The following is a 23,446-nucleotide window of genomic DNA, read 5'->3' as shown; positions in this document are numbered from 1 at the left end:
TCCCTCCCCCCTCCCCCCACCCCACAACAGTCCCCGGAGTGTGATGTTCCCCTTCCTGTGTCCATGAGTTCTCATTGTTCAATTCCCACCTATGAGTGAGAACATGCGGTGTTTGGTTTTTTGTCCTTGCGATAGTTTACTGAGAATGATGTTTTCCAGTTTCATCCATGTCCCTACAAAGGACACGGACTCATCATTTTTTATGGCTGCATAGTATTCCATGGTGTATATGTGCCACATTTTCTTAATCCAGTCTATCGTTGTTGGACATTTGGGTTGGTTCCAACTCTTTGCTATTGTGAATAGTGCTGCAATAAACATACGTGTGCATGTGTCTTTATAGCAGCATGATTTATAGTCCTTTGGGTATATACCCAGTAATGTGAGCCACCGTGCCCGGCCGCCCTAGTCACTTTTTATTTTATTTTTTATTTTTTGAGACGGAGTCTCACTCTGTCGCCCAGGCTGCAGTTCAGTGGTGGGATCTTGGCTCACTGCAACCTCTGCCTCCTGGGTTCAAGCAGTTCTTGTGCCTCAGCCTCCCAAGCTGTAGTCTTTGTAGCTGGGACTACAGGCACATGCCACCACGCCTGGCTAATTTTTATATTTTTAGTAGAGACAGGATTTCGCCATATCGGACAGCCTAGTCTTGAACTTATGACCTCAAGTGATCCATCTGCTTCGGCCTCCCAAAGTGCTGGGATTACAGGCATGAACCACCACACCAGGCCAACTTCTCATCTTTCAAGATCCAGCTCTAATGTCACCTACCCTGTGAAACTATCTCTGATACTTGCTTCTTCTTTCTTCACCCACTGCATGAAGTGCTCCTGTGGCATTTTGTTCATGGGTTGGGTTCAATTAACACTCATTGAGACTCTTCCTTCAGTAGGCCAGGTCCTGTGTGAGATGCAGGATAAAGAGATAAGTAGGCCGGGTGCGGTGGCTCACGCTTGTAATCCCAGCATGGATCACGACAGACAGGTCAGGAGACACGGTGAAACCCTCTCTACAAAAACAAAAAATACCGGGCTGGTGGCGGGCCTGTATCCCACCTTTGGGAGGCCGAGGCGGGCGGATCATGAGGTCAGGAGATTGAGACCATCCTGGCTGATACAGTGAAACCCCTTCTCTACTAAAAATACAAAAAAATTATCCAGGCATGGTGGTGGGCGCCTGTAGTCCCAGCTACTCGGGAGGCTGAGGCAGGAGAATGGCGTGAATCCGGGAGGCAGAGCTTGCAGTGAGCTGAGATGGCGACACTGCACTCCAGCCTGGGCGACAAAGCAAGACTCCGTCTCAAAAAAAAAAAAAAAAAAAGAGATAAGTAGGACCCAGGCCTGACCTGACCTTGCAGATACTCACAGCCTGTAGTGAGGTGGGGAACAAACAAGGAAGCAGGCATTATAATACAGTGTGGTATAGTGCCTGTATTAGTCCATTTTCACACTGCTGTAAAGAACTGCTCAAGACAGGGTAATTTATAAAGGAAAGAGGTTTAATTGACTCTGCATGGCTGGGGAGGCCTCAGGAAATTTACAATCATGGCAGAAAGAGAAGAGGCAAGTCTTACATGGCAGCAGGCAAGAGAGGGCAAGAGTGTGAAGGAGGAACTGTCAGACAGTTATAAAACCATCAGGTCTCGTGAGAGCTCACTCACTATCATGAGGATAGCATGGGGGACCACCTCCTTGATCCAATCACTTCCTACCAGGTCTCTCCCTCAACACATGGGGATTATGGGGATTACAATTCAAGATGAGATTTGGGTGGGGACACAAAGCCTAACCATGTTAGTGCCTCCATTAAGAAGTGGGCTTGATGGCTGGGCAAGGGGGTTCACGCCTGTAATCCCAACACTTTGAGAGGCTGAGTTGGGAGTTTGAGGCAGCCTGGGCATCATGGTGAAAACCCATCTCTATAAAAAATATAGAAATTTAGCTGGGCATGGTAGCACACGTCTGTGGTCCAGCTACTTGGGAGGCTAAGGTGGGAGGATTGCTTGAGTCTGGGAGGTGGAGGTTGCAGTGAGCTGAGATCATGCCACTACACTCCAGCCTGGGTAACAGAGTGAGACCTTGTCTCAAGAAAAAAAGAAAAAATAAATAAAAAAAGTGGGCTTGAGGAGGCCCAACCTAAGGAGAGGGAGATACAAGAAAGCTAATCTGTATGTAGCCGGGCAAGGAAGAGGGGCAGAAATGTGATAGGCCAAAGGAATGGAACAAGCAAAAATATGCATTACTTTGTGTGTGTGTGTGTGTGTGTGTGTGTGTGTGAGAGAGAGAGAGAGAGAGAGAGAAAGAGAGAATGTTTGTTTTGGAGGAAGCAGTCAGATTGGCATTAGCTGCATCAAGTTTGAGATAGAGACCAGAGGTAACTAAAGCTAACCAGGAAGTCAGCCTCCAAGTCTGGAACTTTGACTTTTTTTTCTACCATATAAAGTTCTTATTTGTCTTAGATAATGTAACCTAGGGGTTATGTGCCCTTCTTGGCCCATTAGTTGTAGATCCACACCTTCTCACCTAATATTCCTAATAGGGAACTGGAATTTCTGCGATAGTATCCAGGTCTGCATGCCTCCCACAAGCTTCAGTGTGAGTCATCTTTTGTATTACATGCATGGCAGGTATCTTTTCCCAGACTGTGTCTTATCTTTCAACTTTGACTTTGCTATTTTTGTCTGGCAGAAATTTATTTTGTGTGAATAATCATGTAAACGATCCCTTCCTTTCAGGTTTGTGCTTCGTGTGTCTGATTTAAGCACTCCAGCCATACCCCACTATCATAATTATATTCTCCTATACCACCTTCTCATCTGTCTTGTCTTTGTCTCCATCTCTGTATCTATATCTATCTATTTCTTGGATCTTTAGTCCTACGGGCAAGGACTAAAGGCAAGACAAATTTTGGAGTGGAAGGCTCACAGTAAAATATAATTAATGAGAAAGTTCAAGAACTCTGAATAGCAGGCTAAGAAGGAATATAATATTTATCTTACAGGCAAAGAAACAAGTGAAGAAACAACAAAAAAAGGAAGTTAAGGGGCCCTTGCCAAAGTCAAAGATCAAGTAAGTACTCTGGAGACCTGAAGCCAGGTCACCATATTCTGTAAGTTACTGAAGGCTTCTCCAACAGCCATCATATTTAACATTTTCCAGCCAGCAAATTACATCACATCTAACATTTTCCAGCCAGCAATTTACTCATTCATTCTTTGATTTACCTCTAGCAGATGTGTGTGATTGGTCATGAGAGAGAGTTCCTGAAAGACGTATTGACTGAATATAAATTTGTCCCCATCCATCCATCTATCCATTAATCTTCTCAACATATTTTTAGTGAGTTGTAGGCTCTATGCTACATGCTGGGATTACACAGGTGAATAAGGTAATTATAGGCCCCACAACAGGTGAGAAGTTGATGAGGGGAGCAAACAATTGTAATAAAGTCATAAGTACTAGGCGAAGTATGGAGTGTTGTAGGAATATATAAGAAGAGCCTCCATCCCTTTACAGGGAAGATCAGGGATCAGGAAACTCATAGTGCCCTGTGTTGGACCAAAGGAGGTACCAACATTCATTCATTTATTCCACAAATATTTATGGAATCTGTTATGTCATAACATCTGTTATGTCATAACATCTGTTATGTTAGGTGCTTTGTTAGGAATAAATTGATGACTACCATTGATATTGCCCTTTCTTACGAAGGTTTTAGAGTCTGAGGATATGTGTGTGTGTGTGTGTGTGCGCGCGTGTGTAGCAGATATATATATATCTTGGTCCTAGGAGTGCCATCATATCCTTCACTTGGCTCACACGTCTATTGTGTGCTTCCTATGAGCTAAGTCCCACACGTCTATTGTGTGCTTCCTATGAGCTAAGTCCCAAGGGTGGAAGAGAGACAGTGAATTAGATGTGTTTCCAGACTTGGAAATTCATAGTCCATTGAAGGTACCCCCTCATGATCGTTAGTAATCTTATGAGGTCGGGCCTCGAAAGAAATACTAATGAAAGACTTCACAGCTTAGCAAAAGCAGCAGTTATTTCCACTGGCCTTCCAGTAGGAGGCCAAGGTGGGTGGATGGCTTGAGCCCAGGAGTTTGAGACCAGTCCGGGCAATATGGCGAAACCCTGTCCCTGCAAAAAATACGAAAATTAGCCAGGCATGGTGCCATGTGCCTATAGTCCCAGCTACTCAGGAGGCTGAGGTAGGATAATTGTTTGAGCCCAGGAGGTTGAGGCTACAATGAGCCGTGATTGTGCCACTGTACTGTAGCCTAGGTGACAAAGTAAGACGCTGTCTCAAAAGAGAAAAAAAAAGATGAATCAGAAAAAACAAATGTAGCCTGGAGTTGAATCTGGTTCTCAGGTGTTTGGTTTGGCCTGCACATTGTTCTAAAATGGCAAATTAGTTGCCGACCCTCAAATAGGAGATTTCATGTATAAGGCAGACTTTCCTTGAAAAAATGTGAAGATCTGGCAACAGTGACTTAGGTTTCTGTGTGGCAGCAATTGGTAAGAGCTGACTAGTTGCTGCCTCTGTGAGCATGTGCACTCTCTCTCTCTGTGACACACACACACACACACACACACACACACACACACCCCTCCTACTCTCTTCCCCTCGCCTCCAGCTTTCTTCACTCACTCACATAGCCTGCCCAACTTCTGTAACCATTTGTGTTTGCAAGCCTTTGGTAAAATGTAGGTTTTTCCAAGGTTTGACATCAGACTGTGGTGAACAATCTGTGAATGACAAATGATAAGTGCAGTTGTGATTAGGGCTATCCATTCCTTTGAGGAATCGTTTTTATGCCTGTCTCTCTGAAGAGAATAATAATTTGAAGAAAAGACTGAGTCATACCCTAGAGTCAGAACTATATTCTTTTTCCAACTTTTTTGCATGTGTGTGCATGCATGGGCACACACACACACACACACACCCCTAAAGAATTTCTGACTCACTGTAAATTGGTATTGAAGAGCCTTGGAGCCACCCTATAGCAGATGGAGAATGGAAGGTTGTTTCTTTTGTGTTCTTTTTATTCTCTAGGTGTTAGGGAAATGGAACACTTGGGATATTTGAAGTCTCTCTCCCATCACAACTGTCCCTGAGGGAGCCTGCCCTCCCTCATCCTCAGTGAGGGAACCCCTCCCCTGGATGCTGGGTGCCCTTCTTCCTGCCTTCTCAGGGATGGCTCTGCGGGTCTGCCCATCTCTCTCCTGCATTGTTAGCCTTTCCTCCCCTACTGCCTCCTTCCTCTCAGTCTATAGATGTAGTGAAGCTTTTCTCATCCTGTTAATAGCATAGTAATGGAAAATCAGCAGCATGAGTTAGCCATGTGGCAGATACTAAGGCATTTTCTCCTGTAATCATCAAAACAGCCCTATGAAGTAGGTGCACTTACTGTCTACATTTCACAGAGGAAAAAGCCAAGGCATAGACAAGTAACTTGCTCAAGGCCACACAGCTAGTAAATGGCATAGCTAGGATCTGAACCCATGCAGTGAGCTTCCAGAATTTATTCTCAGTAGTGACTCTGTCTGCCAGGGCTGGGACTAGGGTGGAGGCCAAGTGCTAACACTGCATTTGCACAACTCTGAGAGAGAGGACATGTCCTCCTACGTGTTCCTCAGGCACCTTGCTCACCTTCCCCCAGTGCTGTCCCTGATATTCACCTGTCTCCCAATTTTACCTTCCATCTCACTGCTGTCTTGCTTTTCTCCCTTTCACAATCAAGCTTCTTGAAAAACTTGCTTATATTCACTTTTTGTATTCCCTCGCCTTCCATTCACTCTTTCATACATAAAGTCTGACTTTAACTCCACCGTTCTTCTGAAATTGACCTCCTACTTGCTCATGGCCTATTTTCAGTCCCCACCTTGCCTGACTTCCCTGCCTGTTTCATAAAGTTTTCTCTTCCTTTGGCTTACCTGGCAGCTCCCACTGTCCACCCCCCGGTTCTCCTACTTCTCTAAAATTATTTTCTTTTCTAAATCCTTCAGGGACTTCTCCTCCGTTCTCACAACATTTTTTTTTTAAATATGGGGTCTCATTGTCACCCAGGCATGATCACGGCTCACTGCAGCCTGGACATCCTGGGCTTAAGTGATCCTCCCACTTCAGCCTCCCGAGTAGCTGGGACCACAGGCATGTACCACCATGCTGGCTAATTTTTTAAACTTTTTGTAGAGACAGGGTCTCACTGTGTTGCCTAGGCTGTGTCCACACATGAAATGCTCATACTTCTAATTGGTCTTGCTCCTCTTTTTCTCTTCTGTCCCTCCCTTTCTCATTCCTTTTTTCTGTCCATCCTTCTTTTTTTAATTCTTTAGTTTATTAACATGAACTCTCATCAGCTATCCCTGGGTTGCTGCAATACTCCCCTAACTGCAATCCCAGTTGCCACTGGGTGCCACTTTCACCTACTGCTATTTTTGTCAGATCTCTGTTTGTAAAGTACAGCTTGGATTATGGCTCTGTCCAGCTCAGAAATTATCCATGGCTCTCAGTCACCTGCAAGATGAAGCCAGAGCTCCTAGCCTGGTACCTCAAACCCTTCAGGAGCAGGCACCATCTTTCCTGTCCAGCTTTATTGTTCAAGACTACCAAACATACATCCCTCTCCTTCTTGGGTCACATTGTTTCTTTACTGTGCGCAACTGCCCTCCTGTGACCCTTGCTGTTTGGAATGTTTATCCTTCTATCAGAAAACTCAATCCCTCAAATGCTATTTATCCAGTTCAAGTCTCGTTATTTGTACACTATTTTCTCTAAAATGTGAGCCCCTTCTTCTCTGAACTCTGTTAAAACAAAGAAAACATCTAGCACAGACTTAATATGTATTAGGCACTGTCTTTCTCACTTGATCCTCTTATTTGTCTTTTAAGGTAGGTATTATAACCCCCATTTTGCAGATGAGGAAACTGAAGGTCAGAGGAGTAGATTAACTTGCCCAGTCACAGAGCAACGAAAGACAGCCAGGATTCAAACCAAGTCTGAGCTGGAGGATCATGTTCTTTCTAGGGTTCCATTGGGTTAGGATTGATTTGAACTGAAAAACCCAGGGTCTTGTTTCCCTCTTCATATAAACAAGCCAGCCCATTTCTGAAGCAAGGGCAGTGGGACCTCCAGGGTGTCAGAGGCAGGGTGTGTGCGGGTGTGGTGGTCTTGGTGGGCTCATGAGCTGCACTGGAGTAAGAGTGCTCTGCTGTGCCTTTTCACTCTTCTGCTTCCTCACTTTCCTTGCTTGGCTCTCAGGGAAATGGCCTCCTCAGGAATCTACAAGCTGGATGATGGGAAGCCTTACCTGAACAACTGCTTTCCAGCCAGAAATCTGCTTCGCATGCCGGAGGAAGGTCAGGTGACTTCTCAAATTGATACCTTTTCCTCATACCTAGCTCCTGCTTTAGACCATCTCACATCTACTTGTTCTTCTCTAACCCCCTCACTACTGTTCCCTGCTCTACCCAATCCTTCCCACTCCAGTCCTAGTAGCCTCCATGGGACTTCTAAAGTGCACATTTAACCACAGTGCCCCTTCTGTTCAGTGACTTCTCATTGCTAACTCCTTTAACTGGCATTCTGTGTCATTCTGAGTTTAACCTGCTCTTATCCTCTGTGATAATCCATTTCTTTATTTATGGTCTATTCCATGGTACTCACTTTTCACATAGCTTTTTTATTTGCCCTGAATGTTCCATCCCTCATTCTTGTTAGCCAAACTCTTCCCATTCCACAAATCCCAGCTCTTCTTCTACTTCTTCCAGTAAAGCATGTCTGACTACCCTAGTCCTCAGGGCCCATCCTCTCGTGAGCTGTCTTCCTGTCTGTGTTTCTTATTTGATGAGTGATCATGGTCTGCCAAACTCCTAAATAAAATGGCTTAAATTCGACTCTGCCAGGTAGATTTTCAAGTATTTATCTAGTTAAAAACTTCCCTGGAGCAGGGAATTGTCATAATAAGAGCTCTATAGGTGGAACACTAAGTATGGGTTCTCTGGATTGGATTTGTTGCTTTGAAAGCGTAGGGCAAAGGAGAAGTAAACCTTGTTTACTCCAGATGTTGTAACTTGTTGGTCACTCTGTATATGGAATATTGGAAGAACCTTCTCTTCCTGCCTGTCCTCCCTGCTTCTCTAGAGTGATTTTGTTTTTCACACAGAGACTTTCCCTGGCCACCTACCTATCAGACACCTTCAAATGGAGCTATCAGTGTGAGCTCATAGTTTCTCTCTTTGTCTCTCTCTTGCTGTCACTCTCTCTCTCTCTCTCTCTCTGTCTCTCCCTCTCACACACAGACACACATAGATGGATAGCTACAGAAATAAATATAGTTGTATATAACTATGTTTTAGTGTACATATGAATATTTACCAGTCCACTGACAGCAATGACACCTCAGCAGCAAAAAGCATACCTAGTATCTACATCTTGGTTTCTAAATACCATTCTCCAGTGAAAAGAGCATGGGCTTCTTGGAGAAATAGTTGTTTGCAGGACTAGGGCAGAAAAAATACAATTTGAGTTGGAGTATCTTGTGGTGCCAGAAGTAAAGAAGTGCTCAGGAAAATAATGGGGGCATGTTGAAAGGACGCAGCCGACTTGAAGGTGCTCCGAGTCACCAAAGCTGGGACAGTTTGAGCAATGAAATAAATAATGGCAGAATTGGGTTGTACACCATGGAATAATAAATGAGCCTACGAATATAAATATTTGAATATGTAAATATGTGAGGGAAACAAAATAGCTCTTTCTTTTCTTTCTTTGAGATGGAGTCTGTCTCTGTTGCCCAGACTGGAGTGCAGCAGTACAATCTCGGCTCACTGCAACCTTCGCCTCCCAGGTTCAAGCGATTCTTCTGCCCCAGCCTCCTGAGTAGTTGGGATTACAGGCACTTGCCACCATGCCCAGCTAATTTTTCTATTTTTTATGGAGATGGGGTTTCACCATGATGGCCAGGCTGGTCTCGAACTCCTGACCTCAAGTGGTCCACCCGCCTCAGTCTCCCAAAGTGCTAGGATTACAGGCCTGAGCCACCACTCCTGGCCAGCTCTTTCTTATAGTAGAATTCCAACTAGAAAATGTAGAAGGAATGAGGGAAATAGAAAGTCAGTATTCAGACACTAGAGTAATAATTTTTGTAGGTAAGAACCATTATAGGATGTTGCATTAGAGTTCTTCAGAGAAACAGAACTGGTAGTAGATAAACAGGACTAGTAGGAGATAGGTAGGTAGGTGGGTAGACAGATTTTTTTTTTTTTTCAAGGAATTGACTTTATGTGATTGTGGGGGATGGCAAGTCCAAAATTTGTAGGGCAGGCTGGCAAGCTGGAAACCCCTGGGGAGGAGCTGAAGCTGTAGTGTTAAAGCAAAATTTCCTCTTCCTCTAGGAAACCTGTTTTGCTCTTAATGTCTTTCAGTTCACTGGGTGAGGGCACCCACATTATCAAGGATAATCTCTTTTACTTAACATTAACTTATTGTAAATACTAATTACATCTACAAAATACCATCACAGCAACACCTAGATTAGTGGTTGATTGAATAACTGCATATTATAGCTTTAGCAAAGTTGATGCATAAAATTAACCGTCACGGATACTACAATAAGTGGGTAAAAGTATGATGAGAAACAGGATATTTGCATAGTCTCTTTTCTTTCCTGTTGATCTCCTGACACACTCTGAACCTTCCTTTCTGGCCTTTTTGGGGGTTTTGGCACCAACTCAGACTGAGGTCCCCAGGAGTCAGGGATATGAAGATAGGATAAAGTGGAAGCAAAGTTCATGCAGCCCTGGGAAATGGGGTAACTGGAGTATCAGGCCCATAATGGAAATGGGAAATGGCTCATATGAGACACAGGGCAGGAACTGCATCCAAGAAGCAGGATTGTCAGCAGTGGTCTGTGAGCCAGGGCAAGCCCCTGAGGCAGGGATAGTGGGCTTTTCCAGAAGACAGCCAGTGGTTAGAGGCACAAAGCTGGTTCCCACAGCACCCCTTATATTATTATTATACTATTGTATATAATATAAGATGTTATATTATTATGACTCGTTTGAGTTAGGGCTTCCTTTTTATTCATTCTCATACTCCCAGTTCCCAGCATAAAGTAGATGCTCAGAAAAGATAGGAATGGATGACTGTGTGGGCAGGGGCTATAGGACAGAGTTCATTCAGTCATTTGTTCAGCAACAGTCACAATGCAGTGAGCTCTGTGCAGGCCTTGGGAATACTGAGATGAATGAGTCAGATAAAGTCCCTGCTCTTACAGAGTTTCCACTCTAGAGAGGGAGACAGACAATGACTAAGTGAACAAATAAAATAATTACAGATTGCAATGAATACCACGCAGCAAATAAACTGGCGGTGCGAGAAAGAACAGATTCCAAAATATGTTATGATTTTTGTTTGGTGGGCTTACTAGTAAACCTCATTCTTTTTGCTTATACACATTTTAAAATTCTTTCTGCAGTAGACATGTATTATTAGGTTTTTTTTTTTTTTAATGCCAACTGTCCTACATTTTCTTATTCTGAGTTTTTAACACCATCTTTTCTGTATACTGATAGAGGTCTGGGAAGACGGAACCTATTGAGTTGAGGTCACACATTGGGCCTTACTCAAGAGATGACCAATAAGAGAGTAACTGGCATGCATGAGAAAGAGTGATCAGCTCTACTGAGGGGCAAAAGGGAAGACTTCACAGAACAGGAAATACTTGATCTTAGTTTTTGAAGGAATAATAGAATCTGGAGATAAAAATGTGAAGGAAGGAATTCGGCAAGTCATTCCACCTCCTTTTGTCGCAGCCTTTTCATCTATAAAATAATGACAGTGACATGTTTTTCACTGGGTTTGGAGGCCAATTAAATGACATATATAGGTAGACATCTCCCCTACCCCCAGCTACAGTATTGTATCTGGTGCATGTTAGATAATCAGGAGCTATTTTTGATTTTAGTATGATAAAGAAAGTCTATAACTGCACTTGTTGTAGCTTTGGAGTTTTCCCCTTTTCACTGCTCTAATTTTCTCAACAGGCCAAGGACACTGGTTAGTGGTTCAGAAAGGTAACCTCAAGAAGAAGCCCAAGGGTTTGGTTGGAGCACAAGCTGAACGTCGCGAAAGCCTGAAAGTGACTTCTTTTGAGTTCAAGGGGAAGAAAGGGTCTCGGCGGGAAAATCAGGTGGACCTTCCTGGACGTATCCTGGACCAGGCTTTTCTGGTGAGAGTAAATGCATCCTGGAGTGGCCGGCACATCAGCTAGGGTGGGGAGGAAGTGGGGAAGGATTTGCACTGCTCTGGCACAACTATCCCCAATCTACTCCAACTATTAGAGTGATATTGGTAAATTGAGTACAGCCAGGATAATGAAGGGACCCAAAAGTTTCTTGACATGTAAAGCTTTCTTGACATCTACCTAGTGAGATAGGTATTGTCGTCCCTTTTGTGTTGTTGTCATTGGGCAGATGGGAAAACTGAGGCTCCAAGAAGTAATTTGCCTTGGCTGAGGTTCCACAGCTAGTAAATGGCTGATCCAGGATTAGAACTCTGGTGTACTGACTCCAAAGCCTGTACTTTTACATTATATGAGGTAAAAACTCTTATTGAGTTGGAGAGGCAAAGGAGGAGGTCAGGGGAAACAGTCAATTGAAAATTGCATTCCAGCACCTAGTAGGGTTGCGAGATTCCTGCTCTGCTCTTTGGGGCAATCTCTACAGATTTGAGTGCGACTGGGGAGGTTCTTCTCTCCCGCAGCCTTTGTCCTTTGACTTTAGTGTCTGGCTGAAAGCTAGGGGAGCTGACCAGGTATTACTTAGTGCTGGAGGCAGGCTTTACAAAGAGGACTGGGGTGGCTGTGATGGAGACCAGCCAGGTAGTTTCATGTCTGCTCTATGCAATGCCTCAATGGCTTTGCTAAGAAGGATGCATTTTGTAAATCAATATTAATGTGTAGTCCAGTTCTCATAGCTCCCTAAGAACTCCCTGGCTGCCTACTTGGTTTCCAGATTCTGCTGTGGTTCCCAAGAGATGGGTGTCTGCTTAGATCAGATGTTGAAAGAGAACTTTGTTGGTTTCATCTCACTTCAAGTGGGTAGTATAAGCTTTTTGCAGTCCTGTGGAATCAGTTTCATTATTAGGTCCCCTTCTCATTGGGAATGAGGAGGACTGAAATAATTATACTGAGGAGGGGCAGAAACACTTCCCATAGTGGCCTTTTTTTCTTCCCTTGTTTCCAAATACTTATACATTCCCACATTCAATAAATACGGCTTGTTACCCGTCTTGCCACTGTGGGAGACAGGAGCAACAAGGATGTTTTTCAGAATCATGGGGTATCCACTCTGCCTATTGGATAGTTCCACTTGAATGTTTCATTGACAGTTGAATTACAGCACCAATGCTGCTACTCCAAATCCCAAAACAGACCTCTTTTTCCAGTATCTACTTTACTCTCTCTGTTGGCACTACCATCTACCCAGTCGCCAAGCCAGTACCTGAGGTTATCCTTGACATTTGCCTGTCCCACACTGTCCCCACCCCAACTTTTACCAAGTCCTGGCACTTTTACAAGATAGTTGTCAAATCTGTCTCCTCATCTTGACTGCCATGACCATCATCTGGGCCACCATCATCTCTTACTGGACTAATTCAGAAACTTTCTGTATGTTGTGAACTAATTAGGATGCTTTTATTTCACATAAAAATAAGCCAGAGGCATTGTTTAGGGTAGATTAATTTACAGGCTTAATGACGTCTTGCAAGGCCTGTGTTCCTTCTGTTTTTGTGCTGTGCCACTTTACATGTTACCTTGTCCTCTTGGGCTGATTGCCTTCATGATCCTAAGATGGCTGCAGCAATTCTGGTCATCACATGCAGAAGATAACATCCTGAGGTAGAGAAGGGATTGTTACTGTCTAATGTCTTTTCAGAAGTAAGAAAATGCTTTCCAAAACCGGTTCCCTTACTCATCTCCAAGCAGCCAGTATCTCATTATCCAGACCTATATCACATGCCCGAACAGTCATGAGTTAGGGGAATGAGACCTCCATGATTGGTTTACACAGATCACGACTTATTGCTTGGAGCTGTGGCTTAAGAACATTCCATTTGGAGAAATGTGAATAACATTGGTGTTCTTTAACAAGGAGCAGTGGTTATTAGGAAAGTAATTAACCAATCTGGTACATTCGTCTTTCCCCTTCCTTTCTTGTCTTCTCATCTATGTGATGTACTCTGTCTGATAATGTCTATGTGTATCCGACATTACAATTTTTATAAAATTACTATCAGCCCCCTGCTAAAAATCTGCTTTCTATTTGTCGTAGGATAAAATCCACGCTCCTTTATAGAGCCAGCATGGACTCATATGATCTAATGGCCATCTCACTAACCTTATCTTGTTTTTCATCCTCCCAGAAGCACCTTGCTTTTTCCTGCCTTGGTAGACTTCATAATCCCTACTACCCACTTTCATGAGACCTATTTAGCTCTTAGGTCTCTGAAATATTACTTCCTCAAGTAAGTATTTCCTCATTCAGACTGAGGTTAGGACCTCCTGTTATATCTCTCATAGCATCTTAAATTTCTCCTTTAAAATATTTATCACATTTATAAATACATACTTGCTACTTGGCTTCCCATGACACTGTAAGCTCTATGAGGTTATGGAATGTCTCTGCTTTTTCTTCATTGTCTTCCCAATGCCTTTCAGTGCCTAAACATGGTGGGTACCATAAATAAATGATTAACAAAAAAAGAATGAGGTTTGATTAAACATAAATGGAAGCTCCAAAGCTAAAATTTACCTCTAACTTTTAAATTATGTCGGGTGACATATGGTAGTCAAAAGTGCGTAGAGTCTGGTGATTACAGATTTGGATTAGTAAGATCTGTCACTAACTGTGGGACCTTTGGCAAGGCACATTACCTCTCTTAACCTTGTTTTTCTCATTAAAAAGGGGAAATAATCTTACTTATGTCAAAGGGCTTAGTTGGGATTAGAAGAAAGTTTGTTAATGTATTCAACAGTGCATATGGCCCAATTTAGTGTTTGGTAAATATTTGGTGAATGAGTGGATGAATAATGAATAAATGAATGAATGAACAAGCAAACAAATTATGACAAGTATATAAGATTGCCTAACAAGCGAAGGCTGAACGATAATGGATTAATTAAACTTTGTAGGAGCCTTAAGAGCCAACTCTTTGTATTATGTTCCAGCTGAAGCACCACTGTGTGAGGAAGCCATCAGATCTGTGCACCATTAATGTGAGTGGCCTGAAGTTCTCCAAGGTGAGGTCAGCCAGCAAAGATGTGATTGGGGTGAGCCAGACTTGAGGTGGCGCACCTGGCTGTTGTGATTTGTCTCTTGCACCTCCAGAGTCCCTAGGGACTGGAAATCTGGTCACGAAGAAGAAGGGAGAGGAGGGTCAGACAAGGATTTATTGGGTTGAAACAATATTCAGACACAAACTTTTGCTACAAATTTTATATTGCCCTTGTCCCATTTGATATGAATTAAAGAAAATTGCCTTATGGGCCAGGCGTGGTGGCTCAGGTCTGTAATCCCAGCACTTTGGGAGGCCGAGGCAGGTGGATCACAAGGTCAGGAGATCAAGACCAGCCTGGCCAAGATGGTGAAACTCCATCTCTACTAAAAATACAAAAAATTAGCCGGGCATGGTGGCAGACGCCTGTAATCCCAGCTACTCGGGAGGCTGAGGCAGAGAATTGCTTGAACTCCGGAGGCAGAGGTTGCAGTGAGCCAAGATCGTGCCAGTGCACTCCATCCTGGGTGACAGCGAGACTCTGTTACAAAAAAAAAAAGAAAAAAGAAAATTGCCTTATGAAACTGGTTTTGAATTTGCCATGTGTTTTTGTGGGTATATAATTCATTGTGTGACACTGAGTTCCCATCACAAGAACCTACAAGAGATATTTCTTAAGTTTCAATGCCAGGAATTGTAATGGTTTTCCCAAGAAGCTGGTTCGTTCCTAACTTACAGGTGCTGTGACTCATGCAATGAATCATGTTTCTTTGTATTGGCTTATAGGCAGCTTGGAGCCATATTTGTGACCCATCATTAGCCAGTGTATATACAGGATATTATAACATACATCTTTGGTATGTCAGCTTTCATGGCATACCAAGAGAGATTACTTGTATAAACCATAGAGTAGAGGCTCTAACCCACAGGATGGCCAAGTTTGTGGTAAAGCAGACTGCTCCTTTAACAGGGTTCTGCTTCACTTCATTTAGCACTCATATTTTCAGAATTGAGTTACTTAGGGACAGGTTAACCATAGAAATATATTCATCTTGTGGCTGAGAGGCCCTCCATTCTAGGCCAGCACATGGTCCCAGATATTATAATATATAGTTCACATATAATGGTGGGACAAAGTCGTAGAAGAAGACTTCAGAGGTCTCTATCAATTCAGCTTTTGAGGTCTACAACATGGCTGGCCAAAGCTCAGTCCCCTCATTGGATACCGTCTGTTCTTCTTTTACTTATTCACTCACGTGCTCACCAAACATTACCGAGGCCTGGCGTGTCTCTGCTATTTGCTGGAGGGTACAGAGGTGGCTCAGACACTGCCTGCCCTCTGGAGCATATAGTCCAGTAGGGAGGGAGGAGGCTGGGCTTAGATGGATATGGAGTTAGACAGGACTAGCTAACACAGTCAATGAGGGAAACATGAGAGTGCTGAATATGACCTCAGAAGACAGGCCCCTGACTCAGCCTTAAACAGGAAACACACCCTGGAGAGGGTGGTAGCTTAGTTGAGACCCACGGGTTGAGTGGATGCTTGCTAGCTTTGTGGTTAAACCATAAAGGAAAATGTCTATGAAATTTAATTAAAAATATCTATCTAGGCCGGGCGCGGTGGCTCACGCTTGTAATCCCAGCACTTTGGGAGGCCGAGGCGGGCGGATCACGAGGTCAGGGGATCGAGACCACGGTGAAACCCCGTCTCTACTAAAAATACAAAAAATTAGCCGGGCGTGGTGGCGGGCGCCTGTAGTCCCAGCTACTTGGAGAGGCTGAGGCAGGAGAATGGCGTGAACCCGGGAGGCGGAGCTTGCAGTGAGCCGAGATCGCGCCACTGCACTCCAGCCTGGGCGACAGAGCAAGACTCCGTCTCAAAAAAAAAAAAAAAAAAAAAAAAAAATATCTATCTAACAAAAGTTACCACAAACAAAGGTAAAAGATAAGCTGAGACTGGGAGGGGATATTAGCAAGTAATATAACCAAAAAGTATTAGGATCCAGAATATGTCAAGAGCTCCTATAAAACAATAGGAAGAAAGAGAAACCCAGTAGAAAAATGGACAACAGATAAATATGTTAGTATACAGAAGAGGAACTTGAAAGGCCAATAAATATAGGAAAAGATATTCAGCCTCATAAGTAATCAGGAAAATGCAGTGCCATTTTACAATAATCAGACTGGCAAAAATTAGTTTTATAATGCCAATTGCAAGGATTTAAAGAAATAGGACTTCTCATACACTGCAGGTAGGACTGTAAATTGTTTTAACTACTTTGGAGAACAATGTGCTACCATCTCATAAAGCTGTGTATTCCCCACAGCTCAATAGGAGCATATCATTAAAGAAACTCTTTTTTTTTTTTTTTTTTTTTTTTTTTGAGATGGAGTCTTGCTCTGTAGCCCAGGCTGGAGTACAGTGGCGCAGTCTTGGCTCACTGCAAGCTCTGCCTCCTGGGTTCAGGCCATTCTCCTGCCTCAGCCTCCCGAGTGGCTGGGACTACAGGCGCCCGCTACCACGCCTGGCTCATTTTTTGTACTTTTAGTAGAAATGGGGTTTCACCGTGTTAGCCAGGATGGAAAAGAAACTCTTATCATGAGGAGGTGTGTATAAGAATATTAATTACATCATTGTTTGTAATAAAATTTGGAAACAGACTAACTGAGAATGAATAAACTTGCAATATGTTCAAACAATGGAATACTATACAGGAATTAAAATGGCTGAACTAGGGCTAGGCGTGTTGGCTCATGCCTGTAATCCTAGCACTTTGGGAGGCTGAGGTAGGAGGATCACTTGAGGTCAGGAGTTTGAGACCAGCCTGGCCAACACGGTGAAACCTTGTCCCTATTAGAAATACAAAAATTAGCTGGGCATGGTGGCAGATACCTGTAATCCCACCTACTCAGGAGGCTGAGCCAGGAGAATCGCTTGAACCCAGAAGGTGGAGGTTGCAGTGAGCCAAGATTGTGCCATTGCACTCCAGCCTGAGTGACAGAGCGAGAATTTGTCTCAAAAGAAAAAAAAAAGATCGAACTAGAACTACATCTGTCAACATATGTAAATTTCAAAAGCAGCGTATATCGACACAGGTAATTCTCAAAAACAGTGTTGAGTGAAAAGGCAGGTTGCAGAATGATACCTACAATATTATTGCATTTAACGTAAAGTTTTACTACCTGTATCTAGCATTATATATAGTTGATAGACACACACACACATACGGGCACACACACACATGTGTATAATACAAGTATAAAAGAAGATATGGGAGCTCGGTGCAGTGGCTCACGCCTGTAATCCTAGCACTTTGGGAGGCTGAGGCGGGCGGATCACTTGAGCCCAGCAGTTCGAGACCAGCCTGGGCACCATGGCAAAACCCCATCTCAGCCAAAAATACAAAAAAATTAGCCAGTCTTGGTGGCGTGTGCCTGCAGTCCTAGCTACTCAAGAGGCTGAGGTGGAAGGATTACCCGAGCTGGGGAAGTTGAGGCTGCAGTGAGCCAAGATTGTCACTGCACTCCAATCTGGGCAATGGAAGTGAGACCCTGTCTCAAAAACAAACAAACAAACAAACACTACCAAGTATGGGAATGATAGTCTCCAATTCAGGATAGCTGTTATGGGATTAGCAAGGGGTTACATGGACAGGGTTGGTAATGGTGGTGGTTCACTGTTCACCCTATATAATATTTTCTTTAAGGAAACTTATTTAAAGCAAAGACAGCAAAATATTCAGCTGTATTAAATACATACCTCTGGATAGTGGTTATATGGGTCTTCAGAGTGTCACTCAGTATACTTTTCTGTACATTTGAAATGTTTCATAGTGGGAAAAAAAGCAGGAAAACCCTTACAGCACTCAAGTGGCTGCTCCTGTGCTAAGGATGTCCCTTATTCCTTTAGGTCTTTGTTTCTTCTGACAGTGGCCCTGAAGCTTCAGCAAGGCTTCTAGGCAGGGAACTAATCTTGTGGATTTTTTTTTCTGAAATGCTTTCCTACAGGCTAAGGAAAATGACTTCAAGCATTTTCATTCTGTGATTTATATCAATGCCTCAGAAAACCTGCTGCCTCTAGGTAAGCTTTTTCTTTCTTGAAAGCTCTCTTCCTCCTCTTAGCCAGCACAGCCATTCACATGTGTTAGGATTTGTTTATCCATCCATCCATGATTGGCCACACATCTCTTTTGTGGAGTACAATAGGCTGGGTGCTGGAGAGCACAAAGACCTCGATTCCAGTCCTGCTCTGGCGCTACCTACTTAGAACATTTTTCTGTGATCTGCTACTTCTCTGTCAATGGAGATAATTCCCTTCTTTTTTTCCTCCCCTTGCAGGATACCTTGCAGGCTCATATGAGATGGGTGTATAAAAATGTTTCTAAGCCTGTAAAGTACTCATGTAGGAGCATAAAGCCTTCTGTTAGTCAGCAAATCCACAGCAACCCCTGCTGGGTATTAGGACTATGTGAACACTTGGCTTTTAGAAATGAGTGCATCCAGTTCTGCTCTGGTGAGCTCGTGGTTTGGTGAGAGAGATGGACTTACATACAGATAGTTAGAGCAGGATGAGGGGAGAGCAGTGAAAGAGAGAATCAGGAAATATTATGCAAGCATATACGTGGGACTTCAAGCCAGGCCAGAGTGTCAGGAGGAACTTCTGAGAAGAGGAGCACCTAAGCTGAGACCAGAAAAATGAATAGGAGTGATTCAGGAACTAGAAGGTAAGAAGGCATTTCCGGCTGCTGGAGCAGATGTGGAATGGCAGTGCCTGATCAGGAAGACTGAAGAGGTTTTGTATGTTTGCAAGGGAAGCATGTGGGGGACAATTGAAACTAGAGAGATTGGCAGCAACTGGATTATCAAGGACCAGGAGTGAATTGGACTTAGTGCTGCAGGCAAAAGAGAGCCTTGGAAGAGTTTTAAATAGAGAACCTCAGTGGCAGCTGTGAGGAGAGTGGATTATAAGAGAAGAAGAAGATGGAGGCCAGGAAACCTGGGAGATTATTTCAGGTTTTTAGGGGAGGGGAGATGAGGCCTGAGCCAGGATTGTGACAAGAAGGGTGCAGAAGAGAGAGAGAGAGAGAGAGGGAGGGAGGGAGGGAGGAAGGAAGGGAGAGAGATATTTAGGAGGAGTAGAAACCACAGGACTTGGTAGCTGACAGACTGATAGGGATGTAGGGAGAGGGAGGAATCAAGGGGCATTTCATTGAGACAGGGCACATTAGAGAAAAGCCAAGTCAGAGGGAAATAGGATAAGTTCAGTTTTGTTGCATTAAGTTTGAAGATTGTTTTCAAAGAAGCATATGATGAGGTCCCTGACCTTTAGGAGACAGGGTGGTCTGTCAGGAGCTTGGGCTGGAAATACAAAGGCCAATAAGTATATGAAAAGGTGTTCAACCTCACTAATAATTACAGTGGATCAAGATACTGTTTTCTGCCTGTCAAATATTGGCAGAAGTGAAGAGGGCTGATGACAGCCAGCATTGGTAGGGAAATGGATACTCTTGCATTGAACTGTGGAAGTATAGTCACTGGTGTAACATCTTGGAGGTAATTTGGTAATGTTTCTTAAAATTTAAAGTAGTCATTGCCTTTAATCTGGTTTTACTTCCGGGAAATTATTCTATAGAAACACACTCGTACAAGGCTGCATCCGGAAATATTCACAAAGCAGCCTTTATTAGGTTCTACTGAACATTCTGACTTACAAGACTACCATGGGCCATATTTAACATCAGGTTCACTTAGAAGGCTCTAAGTAATTCCACACAGCATGCCAGTACAACAGCATCAGGAGTTTCTCTTCAATGGAGTTCCCAAAGCCATCCATGAGGCATTCTTTGTGCCCCTCCATCCAGCCCCCCGTGTCAGCTCAGGTGCAAGACAGTGAGACTGTCATTGGGTGGATGCAAAAGCCATCCTAGCTTAGAAATCTCATTCCTCACGGAGCCAATATACGTTGTAACACTTATAGGCATAGCTCCTAGAGTTTCTGCAAAGGATATATCCAATTATAGGAATCACTACACACAGAGAAGCCCAAAATTATGGTGCCCCCTTCAGGTGTTTATCATTCACTTGCAGTTTCTCCTAGCCCAGACGTAATTTACCAACCTAGGGTGATTTTTACCACAAGTGATCCTGCCTGGAAATGCAGTTACTATACCATTGGTTTCAGGTTACCAGAGGAACAAGGCTAGAAAAAGTTCAGTACTCATTCAAAGAGAGAAACTTCTATTCATATAGTTTCTTACCTTTTATTCATATAGCCTAAAGGCTACCAATAGGGAGATGGATTAGTAAACTAGGATATATCTATACTGTAGAACATCAGAAGACATTAGGCATATCTATATGTTTTGACATGGAATAATCTTTAAGTTATATTGTTAAGGGAAAAAGCAAGTCAGTACAGTGTATACAGTATGACTTTTTTGTTAAAAGAGGTATGTGTGTATTTTGATATATACATGAGAAAAAGTTGAGTGCTATATATGAAACTTTTAATACTTGTCTCTGGATGTTGAGATTAAACAGAACTTTTTATTTTTCTGTGATGTTTGACTATTTTTCTTAGTTGTGTTTTAATTTTTGTAATCAGGATTAATTAAGATAATTTTTAAAATGGGCTTGCTGTTGAGCAGACTTAGATTCAATTCTTGGCTCTTCACTTACCAGCAATTCCATTCTGGCAAATCACTTAGCTTGGCTGAGCCTTAGTCAGCCATAGAATGGAAGTAGTAATCCCTGTTTTTCTGGGTTGTTAGAGATTTAGAGGCCATGTATGTAAAGTACCTTATACAGTGCCTGGCCTAACCCAGTAGGGACACAGTAAATGGTAATTATTAATATCTTTCTCTTAAGTCCTTTGCTAGCTGCAGACTCTCTCTTTCTCTTCCCCATGTAGAGGCATTTCACACGTTTCCAGCCCTAAAGGAACTGGATCTCGCATTTAATGGCATCAAAACTATCTACGTGAAATATGGAGACTTTAAGTTATTGGAAGTAAGTTGGAGGTAGGAAGTTTTTGGTGCCCACCAAGTTCCCCTGTAAGGAATGAGCATAGAGCTTTACTGATTATAACTGTTGGGAAGGGGCTTGCTGGGCCTGTACAGCCAGGCCCTTGCTTCATTGCTAGCCTCCAGGGAGGGTGGGGTTGGGGGTTGTAAAGGTAGTGATAGTGATGGAGATGGTGGTAATGGTAGAAGCGGCAGCAAATAGTTGACACCAAAGACTTAACTGTGGTGCATGGTCCTGGAAAATAAATGCCAAAAGTCATGTCCAAGGGAGTTCCCTGTGCAGAAAAGTGAGTTTTAAAACAGAGTATTGAAGGAGGGAGAGTTTTGAAGGGAGATCTGAATCTAGTGGGGGTTTAGGAGCCTTGGAGCTTAAGAGCTAGGTGCAGCAGATTGGATCGGCTGAACTAGAGACATTATAGACTGATTCCAGAGACTCATCCTGGTCTAAGTGAGCTGAATCAGTCTTGGTGGCTGGGATAGAGCAGGCTATAGGCCTAGTCCATAACCTCGGAGATGAGTAGGAATAGGGATCCTGTGGGATCAGCAGCAGAGTCTTGAACATTTGTACATTCACAGCTGTTCTTCAAACCCCAAATTAGAAAATACAGAAAATTTTGTTTGTATTCTTGGTTTTCTCCTAAATTTTCCCATAATCATGCATTTTCTGCACATGTCCTCATAGTTCAAGTTGATTACTTATTCAGCTTTCATGAAGATTTGTGGGCCACTTTTTACAAAGGAACAAAGCTTTTGTCACTACCTGAGAGTCACGGCACATGTGGAGAGTAAAGGACAACAGAGGTGGAGCCATGTGTGGGGCTGGGCATCTGACCACGCTCACTCACTGAGTAATAGACTCTTCTCCACATTCTGGAGTAGAAGTGTTTCAGAGTCAAATCTCAGTAAAATGTCTGCATGTCATGAACCTTGAGGTCGACCCCAAAGAGCTGTTAACTTAAATGATTTCATCTGCAAGCATCAAGGGTCAGCCATTCTTCACAAAAGCCTCACTTAACCTGGTCTTGTCAGTGAGGGGGACCTTCTACAAGAGTGAGTTTTTCAGAGTTGATGGCCTTCATATGCCAAAGCTTTAAAAGGTTTTAACCTCTTGGGATAGCCACCTTCCCAAATTGGATTATGTATCTTTGCATTTTTAAAGCATATTCTGCTGACTGTAATGGAACCTTCTCTCCATGGTCTCAAGTCATATTGAAGATAACAGTAATTTTCTATGATTTGGGACAAAAGTAGTCCTCACACTTGTCTAAGAAGCAAAGCTCTTGAAAGTTGAATAAAATAGAAAGTAAGTTTACAACAACTGATGCATTTTTTTTCTGTGTTAATAAATATTTAGTAGTAGATTTTGGAATAGACAGCAGGAAACAGGTTTCAGATGGTCTAGAGATACAGGGAGCCATGTCCCTGACCTTTGAGCCTGGGAGCTTCTTAAGAACTTCCATTTATTTGTTCTTTTACTTTTTCAGAGAGTAGTCATTGAGCTGCTGTGTTGTGCATTGTACCATGCATCTTGTCTTCTTCCCCTACCATTTCAAACCCCTGTTTCAAGTGCCAATGGGCTGAAGGGAGGAGGCATGACTATAGGCTCTGACCCCACAACTGACTAGCTTGGATCTAGTGATTGATCATGAGTGACTTTTTTGGAGGCCTTACTTTACTTTATAGTGTGATCGCATCTGATGAAGATGATTTATCCAGCAGACCTACCCTTACGAAAGTGTATTTACATAAGACAGCAGACCAAAGTTAAGATGCAGAATATAAATGAAAACAGGAAATCTCTTGCCCAGTCATCTGTTTTCATCTGTCTGTGATTTGCAGGGGCTCCCTAAGAAGAAGGATAAACCTGTCAAATATCCTGAATTTGCAGCTCACAGTAATGAATATTTTGATGTGTAATAAAACTTGATGTGACTCAGCAGATGTAGTAGCCAGGTTAGGAATCTTCTGTTCTTGTTTGCCAAAAAGGCTGCCCGAGGAGGAAAAGCCCAGAGTGGAATAATTCTTCAGGAGTCAATTTAGAAAAACTTAACTTTGCCATGGTTTGATTCTCGGATTACAGATCTGAAGAAGGTTCAGCTGGAGCCCTGCCCTGGCAATCCTTTTTCTTGGTTTTGCCGGTACTTTGC

General features: G+C 43.1%; 1 protein-coding gene across 9 annotated transcripts in view; it reads left to right on the top strand.

Annotated features, from left to right (window-relative positions):
* XRRA1 (X-ray radiation resistance associated 1) overlaps positions 1-23,446 on the top strand; it is a 103,642-nt gene that overhangs the window by 1,862 nt on the left and 78,334 nt on the right. For 5 of the 9 annotated variants that reach the window (XM_032761541.2, XM_058446969.1, XM_058446967.1 and 2 more), the window contains exons 2-7: positions 3,001-3,068; positions 7,264-7,361; positions 11,046-11,230; positions 14,231-14,302; positions 18,286-18,358; positions 21,188-21,285. In XM_032761541.2, coding sequence (XP_032617432.1) covers positions 7,268-7,361; positions 11,046-11,230; positions 14,231-14,302; positions 18,286-18,358; positions 21,188-21,285 — 522 coding nt within the window. In that variant the 5' untranslated portion in view covers positions 3,001-3,068; positions 7,264-7,267. Of the gene's footprint in view, positions 1-3,000; positions 3,069-7,263; positions 7,362-11,045; positions 11,231-14,230; positions 14,303-18,285; positions 18,359-21,187; positions 21,286-23,446 lie in introns of those variants that run through there. The other 4 variants (XM_058446964.1, XM_058446968.1, XM_058446970.1 and 1 more) reach the window with 3 other exon arrangements.

The sequence above is a fragment of the Hylobates moloch genome, unplaced genomic scaffold (assembly GCF_009828535.3).
Source record: "Hylobates moloch isolate HMO894 unplaced genomic scaffold, HMol_V3 SCAFFOLD_11, whole genome shotgun sequence".
NCBI lineage: Eukaryota > Metazoa > Chordata > Mammalia > Primates > Hylobatidae > Hylobates > Hylobates moloch.
Note: the sequence above shows the minus strand (reverse complement) of the source record. Positions and strands in the feature narration are given on the sequence as shown.